General features: G+C 39.8%; 1 protein-coding gene across 1 annotated transcript in view; it reads left to right on the top strand.

Moving 5' to 3' along the window:
- The window catches only part of LOC136875950 (nephrin-like), a 698,420-nt gene that overhangs the window by 8,560 nt on the left and 668,632 nt on the right, over positions 1–21,228 (top strand). Inside the window, exon 2 of the mRNA XM_067149568.2 lies at positions 16,909–17,129. Within this exon, the coding sequence (XP_067005669.2) occupies positions 16,909–17,129 (221 nt within the window). The remainder of the gene's footprint in view (positions 1–16,908; positions 17,130–21,228) is intronic.

Below are 21,228 nucleotides of genomic sequence, written 5' to 3'. Positions count from 1 at the left end.
TAATCTATAAGACTTACAATTCAACACACAGAAATAACTTCTAAACTAAAAAATAATTTTTAATCAGTCAACGTCATCTGCGCCACAATAACGAGATCTACAAAAAATCTCTTCACACATAATTAGCAGGCAATAAAATATATTTAAGTCAACAATTAATACAAAGCACGGGCAGCGCCGGAAAATATAGCTAGTTAATGATAAATCTCGCCAGATACAAATGCAACGTCACACAAGCATTACGTTAAAGGGTTAGATTAACAAAATATATATTTAAATATTCAACACCGTAACATACTTGTACAGAACGTAATAGTGAGCTTGCATTCAAAAGATGGTTGATTCGCAGCCCGCAGCAGCCAGCAGATGGTTTTCGGTGGTTTCCCATTTTCACACCAGGGACTGTACCTTCACTAATACCACGCCCGTAACGTTTTCCATCCTTGCCCTTCCCCATCCTTCCATCGCTGGAAACCTCCGATGTGTTAGTGGGACATTTAACCACTATCAAAAAAAAAATCGATGCTAATAATGTTACTGGTTTTACGTACCACTAATTACTTTTGTGGTTTTCAGAGATGCCGATGTGCCAAAATTTTTTTCCTAGGAAGTTCTTTTATGTGCAGGTAAATATACCAACACGGAGCTGACGTACTTGAGCACCTTCAGCTCCGGACTGAGCCAGGATCGCACCTGCCAACTTGCCAACTTGAGCCACTCAGTCCAGTGTTTAAGGGGGTAATAAAGACTTGTATGATGACATCCCTTAACCTCGCAAAGGTCATTTGTCCTAGAAAGTTGCTGAAGTACCGCATCATGTTAGTTTTACCGGTCTACTGGATGTTGAGGAGGAATTGCTTATTATTTCAAAATGTACTCACCAGTTCGAAAGAATTCCTGAGGATCATCATTAAAATAAATTTTAAAAGTGCTGGACAACTTCCGGAAACGGCATAAACGCTAAGACACTCATAATTTTCCCCTCTGTTTTACTGCTTACCAGTTTTTGTTGTCATTGATGTTGTTGTTGTTGTTTGAGTCATCAGTCCGTAGAATAGTTTGAGGCAGCTCTCCATGCCACCCTACCTTGTGCTAATCCTTTCATTAGGGGGCGATTTGGCGATGCGGTTAGGGGCGCGCTGCTGTGAGCTAGCATCCGGGAGATGGTGGGTTCAAATCACACTGCCGGTAGCACTTAAGATGGTTTTCCGTGGTTTCACATTTTTACACCAGGCAAATGTTGGGGCTGTACGTTAATTAAAGCCACGGCCGCTTCCTTCCTACTCCTAGGCCTTTTCTATCCCATTGTCGCTATAAGATCTATCTGCGTCGGTGCGACGTAAAGCCACTAGCAAAAAAATAGATATCTTTTCATTTCTACATAACTGCTGCATCTTAAATCTGCTCTGATCTGTTTGTCATTTTCAAACCTTGCTCTACCTTTATCGTCCTTACCGCCTATACTTCACTCAAAAAGCAACTGCACAAGTCCTGCGTGCCTTAAGATGAGCCCGTTCATTCTATTTCTTCTTCTGGTCAAATCGATCGCCTCTCAACACTTCGATTCAGTATCTCTTCATTCGTGATTCGATCTGTCTATCTGACCTTCAGCATTATTCTGCAACACCACATTTCAAAAGCTTGTAATCGCTTTCTTTCTGAGCTAGTTACCATCCATGTTTCACTTCCTTTCTCTGCCAAGCTCCGGACGAAAATCTTCAAAAACGTTTTTCTAATACCTATATCAATGTTCCAAGTAAGCAAATTAATTTTCTTAAGAAAGGTCTTCCTTGCTTGAGCCAGCCTGTATTTTAAGTCCCCCTTAGTTCTGCCAATCTGTTATATTATATCCGAAGTAACAATATTCATCTACTTCCTTTAGGACTTCATTGCCTAATATAATATTACCTGCACTACCTAACATCGACTGCACACCATTACTTTTGTTTTGGACTTATTTACTTTCATCTTGTTATTCTTATCAAAACTCTGCCCATCCCATTCAGTGATTTCCCTAGATCTTCTGCAGTCTCAGATAAAAATAACAATATAATCGACAAATCTCAGGATATTGATTTCGTCTCCTTGGATTGTGATTCCCTTTCCGAATTCCTCTTTGATTTACTATACTGCCAGATCTTCATAAACAGTGAAAAGGAGGGATGGGGGCAAACTGCAGCCGTGCTTCATTCCTTTCCTGATTTTTGCCTCTTTTTTTAAAGCCATCGATCCTTATAGACTGATTGTTATACAGATTGTAGTTAATTCTTCTTTATCGGTATCTGATACCAACCATATTCAGAATCTGAAAGAGCTTGGTCCAATCAACATTATGGATAGCTTTCTCTAGATCTACGAACGCCGTGTATACGTACATGGGCTTGTCCTTCTTAATTCTATTTTCTAAGATCAGACGTAAAGCAGATTGCTTCACGTGTTCGTACATTTCTTCTGAAGCCAAATTTATCTTCCTCCAAATCATTTTCAAATTATATTTCCATTCCTCTGTAAATAATACGTGTTAAAATTTTGCAGTCACGAGATACTAAACTAATGGTGTGGTAGGTTTCACATTTCTTCAGAAAGAAGATTCCTTCGGCAAACCTTCCTAGAACCATACAACCGTCAACATCCTTGCACTTCTCCTTCAGGTAGTCTTCCTTAGCTGCCCTGCACTTACTATCCAGTTCATTCTTTAATGACTGTATTCTTTTTTACCTCTTCATTTCTTGCATTCTTTAGCCACCCTAACTGATGGGAGGGCATGGATCCACAAAACATTGTTGAAATATATCTACATTTAGAATATGCCATGTAGATGCTGAAGTGAGAAAACATCAGGCTCATTGAAGACATCCTTATTATGGACTCATAATGCCGGTCAGAATAATACACTAACTCATGAACACCGTTTTGAACATCTTTCGTCTTTGTTGAGTGCAACATCAAGTTCCCCATAGTCCATGCACTACAGTATGCATCGTTTAACAAAGCACTGTGCATTACCTAATTCTAACAGTTCAGTGCTAATGACCTTATTAGTGTGGGCGGTTAGTATCTTAAATTACGGCCGCACCAGTGCAGACAAGCCTCGCATCCACAACGTAATAATTGACGTAAAACAAAAACTTTGTCCAAATATTTCACTTTTGCTTAGTAATTCCAAGAGAGCTCCCAACTTTTAAGTGAGATGCACGTTATATAATATCCTGGCGATCATGGGGTTACTGACCGTTGTGAACGACATTTCTATCCACTTCGGGTTTATTGAAAACAAATTGTAATTTTAATGGAAATATAAGATCAGGAATATTTATACATATAAAATACTGAGTTAATTTTTCACTCATATACATCGAGGTCTTAAGGTGAAAATGCTTAGAAGGAAGCTCTCGTCCTGACTTAGGATATCTTCAGACCCTGAAAAGGGAGAAACAAGATTTCTTCGACAAACCTTGGGTCCAAAGAAGTCGCGAAATTACCAACAAACTTTCCTGTTCAGATCGAACCAGGACCTCTTAAAACCACCAAAAAATTACGACGGCGGTGATGAAAAGGAGATTTAACTTTCATGGACACACTGAAGGGATGTATCGAGAGAAGTTGGCCAACAGAATACTCTTTCTACAAGAAAAGTGAAAAAAAAAACAGCCTAGGTAGCTTACCTAGGTGCACAATGACCAAGAAGAAGCTGGTGTCGAGGAGAAAGAGATACAGGAAAGAACAATATTTATATGAAGAAGGCTATGGGAATGAGGGATGAACCCCAAAATCCAATGGCAAAACCACAGAACATCTCGTCGGGAAAGCTGGTTCCATTTCCGTTGATGAATAAGTTCTTAGAAAATTCTATTTTAATTTTCTAACTAATATTATACAGAAAAAGTGAGTAAGCTACAAGACCTCTCGCTAAATAATATTATTATTATTATTATTATTATTATTATTATTATTATTATTATTATTATTATTATTATTCTGTTTCACAATTCTATATTTGGTAATATAGCATGTATTTCGATGTTTTACATATAAGAAATAGAACTTAATAATAATTTGCATAATTGTACAATATTCGTCTCTAGTATTCTCTTCTCTATAGAGGTTGCAGCCTTTTCTGTTTACGGTCCGTACTGAGCATTCAGGAATGTTCTAACAATGTTGCAGGTCTCTTGCGCCACATTGTGAGGGTTGATAAGGAGCTGTAGTAGCCTATCATTAGGTTTTCTGGAAATGATTTTGGTGGAAGTACACTGGGAGAAAGGAAAAAATAAGAATTGTAACTCTGTCTTGTTTCCAGCTCCTTGCTACTTCCGTAGCTAGAGGAGTATATTTATCGACCTTATCCCTCTATTTCTGTTTCATATTGCGGTCATTCGGGATAGCGATGTCAATTAGATGTGTATGGTGAGTATTTTTCCCCGTTAATGTTGTGTCTGGTCTATTGTGCGGAATTAATTTATCTTTTATACCGTTCGCCCCAAGTAGAGTTAAAAATCTTCATTTTCCAGTACACTCTGTGGGGAGTTTAAGTAGTAAGGCACTCTGTTCTGGATCAAAGATCGGGCCAGGGCAATTTCTTGGTGTATAACTTTGGCTACATCATTATGTCTGTCAGTGTACGATGCTGGCGCTAGTAATCTGCAGTTGGTGATGGTCTGCTCAATGCTTCCTGGACTACTGTTGCAGTTCCTGCACTCGTCATGGTTAGTAGTTGAATCCTTAAGGGTTGTGTTTCCTATAACTCATTGATAAGATCACTTTATCTTATACCGCGTGGTTGAATCCCTCAGTTTATGGAAATAACTCTCCCCCAGACAGCCACGAGTTTGAAAGTTGTTTATCAATGTTCTCGTCATTGCCCTGGTTGTAGGACCTTCCATACAAAATGAGTGATCACAGGAGTCATAAAAGAAGTAATTCCTTATCCTGGCTAAAAAATTCAAAAGAGTGTATTTTAACAAAAGTAGAACGAGATGTTCCTAAAGGAAATTGAAAATTCCGTATATTATAGATTTAACTGAAGTAGAGAAAATGATGCAGATTACGGGAAGTGTTATTGATAATTAATATGAGCAAACTCATTCAAAAATTAAGGTAAGCCCCATATCCTTTGGGCAAATCCATGTAAATTTTGAGAGGCCACGCCTGTTTCTTAACAGTATACCCTCTAGTCTTGCCGTATAGTGTAGTGTAGTGATCAGATAAGTTTTACCAAGGGGAAAAGTCCTCTCATTACCTAGGTGTTAATATAAGAAATTATCTTAATTGGAGTAATGATATTAACGAGGTAGTTAAGAAAGGTTACAGATCTGTTCACAGGGTTATGAGAGTATTTAGGGATTTTAGTAAGAATGTAAAGGAGAGAGCGTATTAAGATTCTGCTAAGACAGCAATTAGGGTCCAGTGTATGGGACCCTAACCACGTTAAGTTGATACGAGATCTACGATTTGTTCTGGGTGATTTCCAAAAAAGGTGTAGTATTATTAAAATGTTGCGAACTTTCGGGTGGGGAAACTTGGGAGTAAAATGACGAAATACTCGACTATGTGGTATGTTTCGAGCTGTCAGTGGTGAGTTGGCGTGGAATGACATAAGTAGAAGAATGAGCATGAGTGGAGATTTTAAATGTAGCAAATATGTTAATATGAATATAAAGCTGGAATTAAAGAAGATTGGGGCAAATATGCATTTATAGGACGAGGAGTAAAAGATCGGAATAAATTAACAAGAGAAATGGTCGATTAATTTCCAAATTCGTTTAAAATATTTAAAAAGCTAGGAAAACAATTATAAATCAATGTAAATATGAGGTAAGGAATTAACAGGGAATCTGCCACCTGCGCGACCGCCCTAAATGCAGATCATTCATGATTGACTGAGGTATGACAGACACAGTTCGTAAATCGATTTCTTTTCCTTGTCCACCCCGTCAACCAGGGTTGGATCTCTCTCAAATCTGCCTGTCTGACAATTGATGACAACAATAGCAACCCTTCTCGTAGAGCCATCAGTTAACGAACAATAGACTTCCTCGTATACTGCCCATTCATATCTGCAGCCAATGCAGTCCTCACTCTATGGTATCTAGTGTTGAAAAGCAGTTCACATTTCAGGCATTATCCTAACACGTGTTCTGAAGTTTCAGGCTCGCTACATTGTGGAAACCGACAGCGGAATGTGGTAGGATATCTCCTGGGCACTGTCCGCACTGCTGAGACGTTGCTGGACATATTTAGGGCACTAAATGTTAATGGAGAATGTTGTTTTCTTAGGGCTGAAGGAGTTCATGGACGGTGTAAGGTAAGGTCTAATTTCCTATCGTATTTTCCCCTGTATCTATTGTTTACTCCATAGGCTTAACCCGGCATTACTTGCCAGGTCTTCACGTGCACCGTTACTCACTAGTGAGCTCAGCATTCGCCTAAATGTTGTTTTGTTTTTTGCTATTGGCTTCACGTCGTACCGACACAGATAGGTCTTACGGCAACGATGGGAGAGGAAAGGACAAGGAATGGGAAAGCAGCGGCCGTGGCCTTAATTAAGGTAGAGCCCTAGCATTTGCCTGGTGTGAAAATGGGAAATCACGGGAAAACATCTTCAGGGCTGCCAACAGTGGGGTTCCAACAACTATCTCGCATGCGAGCTCACAGCTGCGCGCCCCTTAATGTTTAAAGGCCATAATATGTCCATATAAAGATGGAGGTATTTGAATACGTCAATTTGAGACAGTTATACACACAGTTAAAAGAATTAGGGGAACATGTTTTTGAACGTATACCATGTTCCACAAAGCAATACCTCACACCCAGGTATATTACCGACTAAACATTTAATCTTTACCGTTGAAGTGTACAAAAGAACGCCGATGGATTCGCTTTCATTTTCAGAACACAAATGGAAATGTCCGAATAGGGGCAAGACAATGTGATAACAGTCCTCCAGGGTGGATTTTTATCACAATCGGAGAGCTTCAGTATCGTGTATGTCCTCCACGAGCATTTATCACAGCTTGGCACCTAGTGGCATGCTTCGTATAAGTCGACGGAGGTGACGTTGCGCTATCAAGTCCCATTCTTCAATGAGAGCATTTTCGAGTCTTGAAGAGTCTGTGGTAGAACAGGACGCCCATGAACACTTCTGTCAAGCCCATCTCACACATGTTCAATGGGATTAAGGTCAGGACTCACTGATGGCCATTCCATCTCTTGAATATCTAGTTCGCAAGACAGCTCTGGTGATGCGCGCTACATGAGCCCTGGCATTGTCCTGCGTGAGTACGAATTCAGAGCCAACACCGCGTGCAGCAACCAGTACGTGCTACAGCAGTATCTGCTCTATGGAGGCTACCCCGCAGCGGTAAGATTACCACGGACGACGACAAGATCCGTACGGCCATCAAAACGACGACGCTGACGTCCATCACGCTGTGCCAGGGGAAATCTGGACTCGTCTTTGAACAACACAGTTCTCCATTGGCGAAGTTGCCGCTTGACGTGAGGTAGGGCGAACAGAAGGGGAGCTGCGCAATGTTGCTGCGTTAAACGGGACACTCAAACAGAACGTCTGGGTCGAAAGGACACTTCTCTTAACCTGTTCCTTACTGTCTGGTCAGACACCGTGACTCCAGTGACCCTCCTGAGGTTTGTTGCAGTTCTCTGTCAGTTGATGAACGACGCCAAAACGCACAGATGGTCAGATATCGGCCATCCATTGGGGTTGTCATGCGTCCACGACCTTGTCCAACCTTCCTTGTGAACTGGCCTGTCTCATTGTAGCGATTTCACAAGCGCTGAATAACTGACGGAGAGACATTGAGATCCACAGCAACACGACGAAACCTCCATCCTTCCTGGATCAAAGTGACGGCCCTTGCGACTTGAACCTCGTTAAGATGTCTCATGGGTTGTGCTGGTTGACGTACAACGTGTTCAAATGAGGGCAGTAGTCTGTGTACCTCACAACGACACACGGACGCACCGCTATTCACTTTGTTTTGAGGGGTCACCTGACAGTTTAATGCATGGATACGCCTACAGATGGAGTATAACTTCGATTTGACATACGCTGAGTAGCTAAGGACTCAAGGTATGCTGTATGACCATTGGAACCCCATTTACCAAATTAACATTCACATACCAGACGTTAGAAAACATTTTCCCCTATTTTTTGGAAAAGTGTATTCAGAAACACGAGTGAATTGAGTGGCCGCAAGAGTTAACGCGCTACGGCTATGGAGCCAAGCTCTGCATCCGGGAGACGCTTGGGTTCAAACGCCACCGTCGGTTGACCTGAGAATGGTTTTCTTGGTAATGCCATTCTTTCGTAAGAACTAATGGAATACAGCCCTCAAACAACGAAAATGTCTCTTCTTTCTCAGAACTTGTAGACACTCTGATTCGGAATAACGGTTACTTTCGTAAACCTTATCTGTATTTACCATCACTTCCGGTGTTCAAGTCCAATTCCTCCAACGTTTCACCCAACAACGAAATTTATCTGATCAGTGGATGCCATTATAAATTGTGTAAATTAACTGATAAGAGTCACAATATAAAACATTTCACATTAAACACAAGCGTAGGACAAACCTTGACTTAATACAATGCGCGAAATAGAGTAGCACTGTTACTCGCTACTGAGCGCACCACTCACCAAACATGCACTCTCGCGCTATGAAGTTTTAAAAGTAGAAGTGGTGTAATATTCCAACAACAAGCGATAAGTATGCTACGGGGGTGAGAGCCGCACTTCATAACTAAATCTCATGTAAGATGTGCGAATTCTTAAAAAATATAAGTTATGGTATTTCATATACCTGTTTCCCTCCTTCAATTAACTTTACGGTCTGCATTCTCTTTTGTCTTCCGCCAAACTTATATGAACCATACCGCTGTCTTCAAACGTCATGGCTGGTGCAGTAGGTGGTTTTCCATTTGAAAAACAAGAAGGCATTCGTATGCGAAGAGCTGTGGAAGAGAATACTGAGCCAGAGGGGCGTCAGAAATTAAAATGCACGGCCTCTAAACCCACATTTAATAGCGGGACCATTTATCATTGTTGAGAGCACAGCAGTAACAGGGTATGTATTTCTTCATGGCCAACTGAAGCGAGTACGAATGGGAAGAGGCTATTGGAGCAAGGGCGCTCGGTAAATCACGTTTCAGAGCAAAGAAACTACACATATATAAGCGGTAGCCTGGAGAAATAAAGAAAGATTTAGCAGAGTTTAGACCACGCTGGTTATTTTTGAACTTTCTGTATTTAGCGTAGTTGTCTAGAGAATATTGCACAGGGAGTCTTCTACTTTATCACTGCATATAATACTGCGTAAAATAAATGGCCGCCTCAGGCCGGCAATGTAAAATCCTCCGTCATATGCAATGATAGATGTTCTGCAACTGAGGGAATCTTAGATAAGGAAACAAAACCACACAATGTATCCAGGTCAGGGCAGTTTTGAAAGTAAATCTGTTATAGTAAGTCTAGAAAATGACTTTACATCCTTGGATAACAATATAAAAGCATTTATTCTAAGATGTTAGTTTAGTGATAATTTGTAACAAGCTTCAGTGTGTGTTTTACTTCCTTTCAACCACTATATATTCACTTTTAATTTAAACTAATTACTTGTAGACTGATGTTCTCTCTTCAAACCAGTACATGGATTTCTTCCATACCTGGAACAATATCGTGATATAAAATGAGCAAGTTGGTTTAATAGTTCTTTACAACAGTAGCGGTATCATCCATATTTTAGAGCATTGCTTTACAAAACCATGCCCCTTATAATTTGATGATAATTTTTAACACACTGAAGTTACATTTTGTATAATACACGTTCCATATGGAACAAGGTTTTCACATTTTATCGTTTGAAATGTGTGGAATTCTATTAGAAAAGAGAGAAGAACGATGGATTTGGTAATTAGAGGTACTTGACGAAGGATTAATGATTTACATTTCTAAGTAATATTTTTTTAAGTTTGTTATTACAAGTTATGCATACTTTTAATGTGGGGGAAAATTGTAAAAGAGTGTACATTATAACAGCCTTCGTTTCAAACACTTAATCTTTGATTTATGAATAAGTATCTAATGTGCCTTTGCTTCGATACGGAATTCTATATTTTGTACAGAATTGTATAAGAAGTACTCTACAAGTTGTAAGAGTTAATCAAATCTCATAGTTATTTGCCTCACCCGAGAGGCATCTCTGGAAGTTCGTCATACGCTGTTCCTGATATTAAGACCGAGTTGAGAAATTTTAATTATATTGGCAGGCCTCCTTGCCTATTGCCGGTCGCAACCAAGTTTGGGAAATTTCATTATAGTGTCAGGTCCCCTTGCCTGCTGCCAGTCAGAATTGAGTTGGGTTGTATTCATTAACATTATATTGGCATGCCCCCTTGCCTACTACCGGTCACAATCAAGTTGGGGAGTTTGCGTTATAATGGCAGGCACGCTTTCCTACTGTCGGTCAAGTCGGGTTTGGGAGTTCTCATTATAACGGCAGATCCTCTTTCCTATTGCCAGACATATTCGAGTTGTTGAGTTTTGATTGTAATGGCAGGCGCCCTTTCCTACTTCCAGTCAGAATCGATTTGGGAAGTTTTCATAACAATGAAAGACCCCACTTCACACTGTCAATCACATTCGAGTAGGGATTTCTAGTATAGCAACTCAAAAAAAGCTCCTATTTATACATTAATGTGTATGACGAATGGACGTTAGTTAAATGGGTGGTATGAAGCTGTGATAGAACACAGAAATACGTCCAAACGTATTGCTACAAATAAGATATATGCACGCATAAGCACGTCTGATCGTATTGCTGTTTATTAGACGAATGTCGACTTTTTATACAAAGGTAATGAACTGCGACAACACATAAAAGAGCTCCTACATTTATATACAAGAATGTGCGTTACTTCTAGAGAAGGTATTTTTATAAATTTATATATTTTACTGCAGTTTCCTTGTGTGTGATGAGGTTTGATATAACATGGGATTTTTTTTGTATTTCATGAAGAGTGTCATGGCCTTCGCTAAGACCAGATTTTATTGCGGATGTTCCTTCTATTTCTGGACGTTATCAATAACGAGAGCAACACTTCGGTGCTGTTCACAATCATGATCGTGATAAGAGTACGGAAATGTGGATCCAGTAACCATAAGAGGATTTCGGCAGAATAGCTCTGTCTTTTAGAAAGCCTCCGTGGCTCAGGCGGCAGTGTGTCGGCCTCTCACCGCTGGATACCGTGGTTCAAATCCCGGTCACTCCATGTGAGATTTGTGCTGGACAAAGCGGAGGCGGGACAGGTTTTTCTCCGGGTACTCCGGTTTTCCCTGTCATCTTTCATTCCAGCAACACTCTCCATTCTCATTTCATATCATCTATCATTCATTAATAAATCACTTTGGGAGTGGCGACCCCATCGTGCTAACAGCCTATATCTGCTTCATTCATTACATTCCTGACCCGGTCACTGACTGGAAAACAGGTTGTAGGTTTTCATTTTCAGCTCTGTCTTTGAGTTTTAAAATACTTAAACAAAATATCCTGTAAATAGCGAAACAACACTTTGGCACTATTCAAAATCATGATGATGATAAGAACGGGGAACAATGTGGTTCCAACAACCGTATCTCGACAGATTAAAGCTATTTTAATCTTAGTCATTTCCTTCACCTGTAAATTGATTCCTTCCTTTTGGCAGCATTTCAGATAATTACATTAACTTCTTGTTAATCACCAGCATAATTTCTTATTACATAGACTATGTTACCCGGAATGATATTATCATTCAAATGGTGAAAGGAATTTCAAAATAAGTCCAGTAGTTTCTGAGATTACCCACTACATACACACAAATTCACAGTCTCTCTTTATATATTAGACTGAAGTGTAGATATGGCAAATTTTACACATTAATATATGAATACGAATATTATTATGGATTGTCGAGTGAAAAATCCCCACTAAACGCGTACGAAATGGAGACTGCCATTGCTATGAAAACTCCCTAAATTAATTTTGACTGGACGTAAGCAAGGAGGACTGTAATTACAATGATATTCCGTGACTATCAGTACGCAAGGGAACCTGCTGTTATAATAATTATTCTTTGTAATAATTTTTATAATAATTAAGGTTAACCATTGTAAATTACTTGTATGTACAGTAGTTTATGTTTATAATGTTTAAATGTACTTTATGTTTGTCAGCTTTCAACTTCAGATTTTAGTTTTAAATTTTCCCTTATTTTTCTGTTATAATTTTCTGTTTATTGTATTGTTTTCAATGTAGATGCTACATAAGAGGGCTCATTAGCCTCACTGGCAAATTCTAACCAATAAATTAACTTGATAAAAGTGAAAGCACTTTGGTGCTATTTACAATCATCATGGCAATAAGAATATGGCAATGTGGATCCAGAAACAATTCCTATCTCGCAGATAAACGCTATCTATGAGTTTAAAATGTTGAAAAAGTGTCTCTACTTGTCCTTGTCTACACTCACGCACATGCCTACTTCGAATACCAGGCATGTATTTTAGAAACCTTAACTTGACGTTGCCATGGCTACGACTGGTCATTTCTTCATTCCATTCCTACAGTGGAGGAGTGTGGTGCCAATATCTCGAAAACGGTTAATTTTAGGGCCTTAAAACGTAGTCGAGATTTGTTATTCGCATCGTGAGGCTTAATATGAGCGTTGTATTCGATATTTAGCCTGTATTAGCATATGCTAAAGTGCCACAGGGCCAAGATTACTGTTCTCTCGGGAATCATATTCAGAAATGATACATAAACTATGATGTTTTTAAATTAAGAAAGATATTTTCAAAATCGTCAACTATTTTCTGAAATTACCCTTTGCATGTACACAAAATCACAGTCTATCCTTATATGCTATTATACGGGATTTCGTAAGAGCGATTCTGAATTTTCCATGCAGAGTTGCATACGATGATGAAATATTTTGCTGAGGAAAATGCAATGTGTAATTTAACGTAAACCGTAAAAGTTTAAGACGTAGATTTTTCTTAAATAATGCGAGTACGGATAAATCAGGGCCTCTCAAACGCCCAAAATCTCACGCGTGCAAATCGACGCGCAAGAGCTCCGTGCACTGTGCATCGGTCCCGCTCGGTTCACCTCGGACCAACGCTTCGTCGCTGGGCTACTCGGCTAAGCTCGGCTCAACTCGGTTCAACTCGGCTCGGATGTGGAGCTCTACGGAACAAGTGAGGAAGAGGGAGATAGGCGAAACGAGCGAGACAGGCGTGGGGAAAGAGAAAGACAGTGCTGTTGTTCCAAATCGAGGGTCTGCACTCTGGTCAACCAAGCGAAGTCCTCTTGTGCACTGTGCACAGGTGCATGCACCCTGAGAGGCCCTGCAATAAATGAATGACGTAATGCAAATTATTTTAATTCCTCCAGCATGATCACTTTTCTCTGATGTCTGATTGTATTCATATTTCTAAACTTCCGAAATATCTACGAGAATTAAGCAAATCTTCATATAACGCGTATTTCAAATCTAGGTTAACTCAAATCAGCAGATAGTTTCATTAGTTGAACGGTATTACCAATCTTAAAGTATCGGCTACGTTATGTGATAATATTTCAGATTAGAAATCTGGCCAGAATGGCTTTGTCATTTGAGTTTCATTACGGCATGAATTATATCGAAGAACAAAGAATGTTCGTTCTAACTGATACATGTGCTGCGGGTCAGTATTTCTTCCTTCAACATTATCACATAGCAGTATTTCAAGGCGCAACGAGGATACTTTCAAATGTGACAAACACGTAAATAGCTTTCAAATATATTATCATCAAAACGAAGGAATTTTTTAAAATATTACCGGACATGTCATAATATGCAGGTTGGGCTTTCTGACGTGAAAACGTCTTTCTATTCCGTCTGGCGCTTGGCGTTCACCAGCGCTGAAACACCCGTCACAAAACGTGACGCTAAATTGCAACGCTGATATCTCCGTATTTATGAAGGACATCGCCATTATAATTACATCTTTGAAAATAAGAAATCTTAAACTACAATTTGCGCTAAGAGAAAATTTCCTACACGTCACCCGTCAGACCCCATTTTGGCGGTATCACACTCGAGGACAATCGTTATAACTTCGTAACCGTGAGTCCGATTTTGAAAACCTAGGTTTAGTTTGAAAGACTATTATAACACAATACAAATTTCTTAAAATCATTTTAGTTGGGGAATTGTTAGCTAAGAACGTCTCCTTTAAAACAGAAATTTTGTGAATTTTCCGATAAATGTTCACAATGTCCTACCTTAAATAACAGCAAAGCAAGCGAAAACATCCGGTTACTCCACCGTTGATATGAAGACGGAATTACGATCAAAATAACACCAAGAACAGCTCTGAAATCAAGCTCCATGGCATAGGAACCCCAAAGGACCATGGCCTAACAAACGACCGCTGCTCAGCTAGAAGGCCTGCAGATTACGACGTGTTGTATGGCCAGCGCGATGAATTCCCTTGGCCGTTATTCTTGGCCCTATGGACCGGAGACGCCATCTCACCGTCAGATAGCTACACAATTGTAATCACATAGGTTGAGTGGACCTAGAACGAAGCTCTCAGTTCCAGTTAGAAATTCCTGATCTGGCCGAGAATCGAACCAGGGACCTCCGAGTAAGAGGCAGGCACGCTACTCCTACATCGCGGGGCCGGTCAAAAATAGCTCTGCAGACCAAAATCGACTGCAGAGCGATGAAAAGAAATTTATATTTATTGTTTTCCAGAAATATTCGTGTAATCGCTAAACCTTATGTCTCATGCTTCCCATAACATTACTCTGCATTTAATACACGTTTGTTGAAATTATGCAAGTAAAAATAAAGAAATAATAAATTATGCTTTATAGGTTATCGCCCGTTAACAAGTATGATTGTCTTCCAAAAATTCAATCACTACTGATCAGCATTTCAGGCAGTCGCCCAGGTGGCAGATTCCTTTTCTGTTGTTTTTCTAGGTTTTCTTAATTGATTTAAAAGAAATTGGAAATGTATTAAACATCTCCCTTGGTTAGTTCTTCCAATCCCTAATTCCACTTCATACAAACAAATATTTCCCCAATTTGTCTTCTTGAATTCCAACTTTAACTTCATATTGTGATCTTCCCCACTTTTAAGAACACCTTTCAAACTTATTCGTCTACTAATGTTATTCCACGCCATCTTTCCACGGACAGCTCTAAACATACCACTTAGTCGAGCAGCTTGTCTCCTTCTCCCTTGTCTTCCCATCCCAAACTTTGCAACATTTTTTGTAATTCTACTCTTTTGTTGGAAATCACGCAGAACAAATCGAGCTGCTTATCTTTAGATTTTGTCCAGTTCTTGAATCAAATAGTCCTGGTGAGGTTTCCAAACACTCGAACCATACTCTATTTGGAATCTTACCAGAGACTTGTATGCCCTCTCTTTTACATCCTTACCGCAACCTCTAAACACCCTCATATCCATGTGAAGAGATCTGCACCCTTTATTTAACAATCCCATCTATGTGATTAACCCAAGGTAAAGTTCAAATCTTATGAGTTCTTTGATGGCTGTATATACCGATTCCGAAACCACAGGCTCTTCCACAATGTTGGCACACGGTGTCTTGGGTAGCCATTGGTCCTTGAGGGTTGATACTTCTGCTATTTATACACTCTGTCCTAGCATTGCGTTTGTGGGCCTGAAGTTTCCTCCGCTGCAGCTCAAAGGATATATGCCCTTGGTGGACGAGGCGACGAGCGGATGGCACAACCTTCCAATTTTTAGCTCAATTTGGCAATTATTTAGATTTGCCTTCTGAGCATCTTCATAGAGTTTTTGTTGCCCACCCTGTTTTCTCTGTCCGATCTTCAACTGACAGTACATGATTTGGTTTGGGAGACGTGACTCAGGCATGCCAATTACACGACCTGTCATAGAAGCTGGCGTTTTGTTACTCGTATTTATATTTTATTGTTTAATGTATAGAGAAATAAGGAATGAAATTATGATGATATAAAGAAAAAAAAGAAATGACGAAATACTAATATTTCATTTCAGATTTTCCCATGCTTTTAAAGTTAATGGCCTCAACCAATTTTTTTCTTGTTTCGGATTTCAGACATTCTTCTTATTATTATTCTTCCTTCCTAGCTTTTAGTCCCGCACTGGTGCAGGGTCAACTTTAAAACATGCCATCCTCCACTTCCTGCGGTCAAGGGCTTTAGCTTCACTGATGTCTGCAAGATGCATGTCTTTATTAATGCAGTCGAACCATCGCTTTCTGGGACGACCTCGGCATTGAGAACCTCCAGGATCAAACTGGTGGACCGTATGTATCGTTAAGTCTGCAGAACTTCGGACGACATGACCGTACCATCTAAGTCGTGGTTCTCGCATATTCTCTAGGGTAGGTGCCACTCCCAGTCGCCTTCGGACGTCGTCATTTCTGACATGGTCCAATCTCGTAAGACCTAGTGAACAACGTAACATTTTCTTCTCTGTACCATGTAAAACCTGCTCGTGCTTTTTAGTTGTAGGCCAGCATTTCGACCCATAGAGTGCAACTGGTCGGACCATGGATTTGTAGACTTTTCCTTTCAGACGGGTGGGAATTTTCTTGTCACACATTACCAATAATTTCAATCACTTACTGGCTCTTGTACACACTTCAAATTGCAATCTGTAAGTTTGTTTCAACAGAATGATTTATTATGTTTCGACTTTGAAAACAATTGTTCCCAGAAATATGTGAGACTATATGTTGACATAAATTTAGCAACAAGTTTGCGCACCCTCAGAAAACTTGGCTGAGGAAATTCTGAATATTGTTTATAAACAATACTTTTACCACGCTATTTTCCTTCTTTCCAGCTTAGACCTGCGCGGGCGCTCTCTCCAGCAAGCCACACATTGGGCAGATGAGAAGACGTTAGGAGGACGTTCCTTCTTTCGAGTCTCAGATGAGCCAGAATCAGGAGGCACGCATTTGGCCGTGGAGAACGTCCGTGAAGGTGATGCGGGGAGCTACCGCTGTCGTGTGGATTTTAAGAAGTCTCCAACTCGCAACAGCCTTGTCAATCTCACCGTCATAGGTGAGTAGTCACAGTTCAAATTTTATTGTATTTTAGAATGATTAATTACAGTACATTTAATCATGTTGCAATAATACCATATCTGGCTCCTTGACTGAATAGTCAGCACACTGGTCTTCTATTCAGAGCACTTCGAGTTCGATTCTTGACTGTGTTGAGGGTTTTAACATGAGTTTGGAATCACCTTCTCTAAATTTAATATGGATAGATAGATAGATAAGGAATGGGTGAGCTCTGCCTTTGCAGGGATCCAGACGTAGGTCTGTGAAGACCCTTTGTGTCCCTTAAACGGGTTTGCCTAGTCCATCCCTAGTGCTCCTATAAAGGATACCAGTGTCCGGATGTTGGCATTCCTGATGTCTTCCAGGCTCACAAAATGTGAGCCAAGATATCGATGTCTAGTTCTTACAAGAGCCTCTCACTGACATAAGACATGCGCGGAGGTCTCTTCCTCCCTACCGCATCTTCTACACATCGGATGCTGACTGATTTTCATGATGTGTAGGTGTCTCTGTAAGGTACTGAGGCCTGCCAACAGTCCAACTACCATTCGTATTCTGGTCCTATTCAAATTTATTAGGACCTTTTTATAACTTTGGCTAGGCCCTTTGGTAAGTTCACGTGCCTGCCTTGCTGTGGTTAGCCTCTTCCAAATGTCTAAGTGAGACTGTTTTGTCCACTGGGATATTACCAGTCCCACACTTCGGAGTGACACTCCAGGAAGGGCTCTGGTCCTATGAAGCGACCTTTTGAGCCTTGTTTCGCTAGTATGTCAGCTTCTTCATTTCCACTTATTCCTGTGTGCCCAGGGACCCATGACAGGGTAACCGGGCTAAGTTCACACAGCTTATCTAACACCCTTTGGCACTCCCATGCCATTCTCCGCATAGTGCTAACGCTGCCTCGCTGTCGCTGTAAATGGTGATGCCCCATCTACGTCCAGACATGTTCCATACAAGTACAGCACAGGCCACTATTGCATATACTAAATTTAATCTACAGCTGCACTGTAATTTAATTTCAAATATATATATTTGAAACAATTTGCGTCGCAAGAATTACCAGAAATATATTAAATTTTCTAGTCTTATGTTATACTGTTACAAGGAGTTACCTGTCTGGCGAATAATATTGTAGATAATGTCAATGTATTCTTCGAAATATATTTAAATCTACGGAATGCATAGTATTATAAACATAGATCAGTGAAATTCATCCATAGAAGATCACCGCAGATGGTATTAAAAGGTCATAATTCCGCTGATAACAATGCACAACAGTTCACTTAACCCGTAATTAGTACTCGAATACCTGAACGTATAACGTACGCATTAACGTAGGATCTACTATGATCTTTGTAAATTAATTGAAACAGAAGAAAATCAGAAATGTTAGGAAGGGAATCAATTATTAAAACCTAATTATTTGAAACAATTATATAACTCAACGATCATTCGTGCAATGTCGTTTTTATTTTGCACCGAAATACGATAGTTTTGTTACTTTCTGTCGTTTGTAAAGACGTTACATGTAATTTCGTTCGATTTACGTTTAGACTAGATATAATAGTTTTGTATATTTGGAAATATAGTACACATAGGCCAGCGGTGCGTACCGTTTATAAAATATTGGACAGTTGAATGTAAATGATCTGTGATTAATTTATATTGAGTAAAAATTCATTGAACCTTCATATAATTTAAATTTAATTAATATTTTAATTAGGCGTATACAAATTAATTCTAGATAGTGTACATTACTATATCAATAAATCATTAAAAGAGGATTATTTTGAATAAGCTTTATAACTGAACATTTCAAAAGAGACAGTACACATTACTTTGGTGAGAAGAAATGATCACTGACGTTCTCTTTCTGCTAAATTTGAGACATTTAAATCGTAAGACTCCAACTGAAATAATGAATTATCTTGAAGACTGGCCATTTAAGTACCCGTGTGTGTGAGACGTTTGAATGCATCTTGAGTATCCCGTGCCTGTAGTGATAGGTGAATAAAAGAGGACCCAGGGCCCTTCAGTTTTGGAGCTTAGTTTGGTGACCAATTCATCAGTACATGTGCCAGGCTCCTCTCTTTAAGCTTTCCTATCCGACCTCCCTAGATCAATTCTTGTTCTTTACCAACAACTACGGTATTACATTAGCGATGTCCTAATCCTTTCATATTTACGGCTTTTGTGGTTACTCCCTTTCTTTCACTGATGCCTTCATTCCTCGAAATGGCAGATCATATCCTTGTTCCCTCCGATTGGTGTTTTAAGGGATAAAGCAGAGATGCCCGGGTTTACTTACTCTTAAAAAACTAATTACCACCACCACCACCATTCTATCTCGCGTTTTGACCATCTTAGTGGAATCTGTTAAGGCACTCTGCCGAAGAGTGTGAGATTTGGTTTCTAGTCCCGAGGATGGTCACAATGGAATCTCTATTGTGTTAGAATGACGATTACTTCACGAGAATATATTCCCAAAATTATTTGTACACCTAAACAGAGAAATATTACTTAAGGCACTATGGAGTTTATCATACTTCATATCATACAGTAATCAAGTGCTGCCTCTAAAAGTAAAAAAAAAGAAAGAAGAAACAGAGTTTTCGCCTACTCTCATTGCACATTGTAGAATGTGATATGGTAACTCATTACGTTTTGGACTAGACGATGTCCTTTTCTCTAATTTTTCTAGTAAATGTCAACAACACACCAAACACTACGGGGCCTATAGCAGATTTCCTGCTGTTAAAAAATACACGATTGAGCTAACCTGTAAGCAAGTGAAGACTAATAATAATTTCTAGATCAGAACAAATTATGGGCCTAAGGGATCCCGGGCTCGATTCCCGGCCGGGGCGGCGATTTTAACCTTCATTAGTTAATTCAGATGGCTCGGGGGCAGGGGGTGTTTGTGCCGTATTCATAATTGGAACTTATCATCGGAAGGGTTCCGTCGTCATAGACGCGCAGGTCACTTAAATGACGTCAACTCAAAAGCCTGCGTCAGGCCCGTTCGGAGGCTACACGCTATTGTTATTATTATTATTATTATTATTATGATTATTATTATTATTATTATTATTATTATTATATTATTATTATTATTGTTATTGTTACGGGGATACCCGTGGAACAGCAGAGGTGAAAGAAGGTGCGGGCTGGAATGGGTCTAACTAGAAAGCTGAGATATTGATTAAAATTGCATTAAAGGTTATATGTTTCGAAATTAGCAAAACATAACAATTTTGACATAGAATTTGAACATTCAACAAATAACAACAAGTCAACAAATCAGGTACAAGACCAGTAAAGCCATGATTTAGAGACACTTTAACGACATGGGCTTCAAACCCCACTTTTTACAATTCCTGAGCTCTCGGCTCACACCCACATATTTATCAAAGGGCAGAAAACCCCTAATAACCTGGAGTACTTGCTCCCACCTAGCACTGTCAGGCCTCCTAGAGGCACATATCCAAATACAAGAAAGAGCTGACCCGCTCTCAATTTTTCAAGCCTATCAAAGGCCACAACGGACTTTACTATTAACTGCCCTCAAGGCACACTTACAAAGAAACAGGGGTATCTTGTACCCAACCTAATGGGCCTTAGTAGAAAAATAATAGGTTAAGTTAATGGCCCGCAACACCAAGTAGAATGGAGGCGTGCACTTGCTCTCCTACATGAAATCTTTTAAAACCTAAGAGGCACTAGGCCGATGAACCAGGGGCTATTCACAAACTATGGAGGTGACTCGAATAAGAACATTTAATACATTAAGGAAGAAAAGGTTACCAAAACGTAGTCACCTCAAGGCAAAATGAAGGGTAGCTCGAGAGGGTAAAGCACTCTCTATCCCCGATTTACAGTTAAAGTTATATGAAGTTTTACAATAGTGACGGCAATTTACATGTTTGAAGATAGGTTACATAATAAAGGTTTCGGACCTTCCCCGCGGGTTAAAATGCTGAGCTAGCAAGAAATAAAGATGGTTAAGTGGCCATTACCTTGTTAAAGAGCTGCTGCCGGATGAAAGAGGCGCTTCCCGCCTCCAGCTACACTTCCATACACAATGCTAGATGTAGTTC

The sequence above is a fragment of the Anabrus simplex genome, chromosome 6, assembly GCF_040414725.1.
Source record: "Anabrus simplex isolate iqAnaSimp1 chromosome 6, ASM4041472v1, whole genome shotgun sequence".
NCBI classification, from domain to species: domain Eukaryota; kingdom Metazoa; phylum Arthropoda; class Insecta; order Orthoptera; family Tettigoniidae; genus Anabrus; species Anabrus simplex.
Note: the sequence above shows the minus strand (reverse complement) of the source record. Positions and strands in the feature narration are given on the sequence as shown.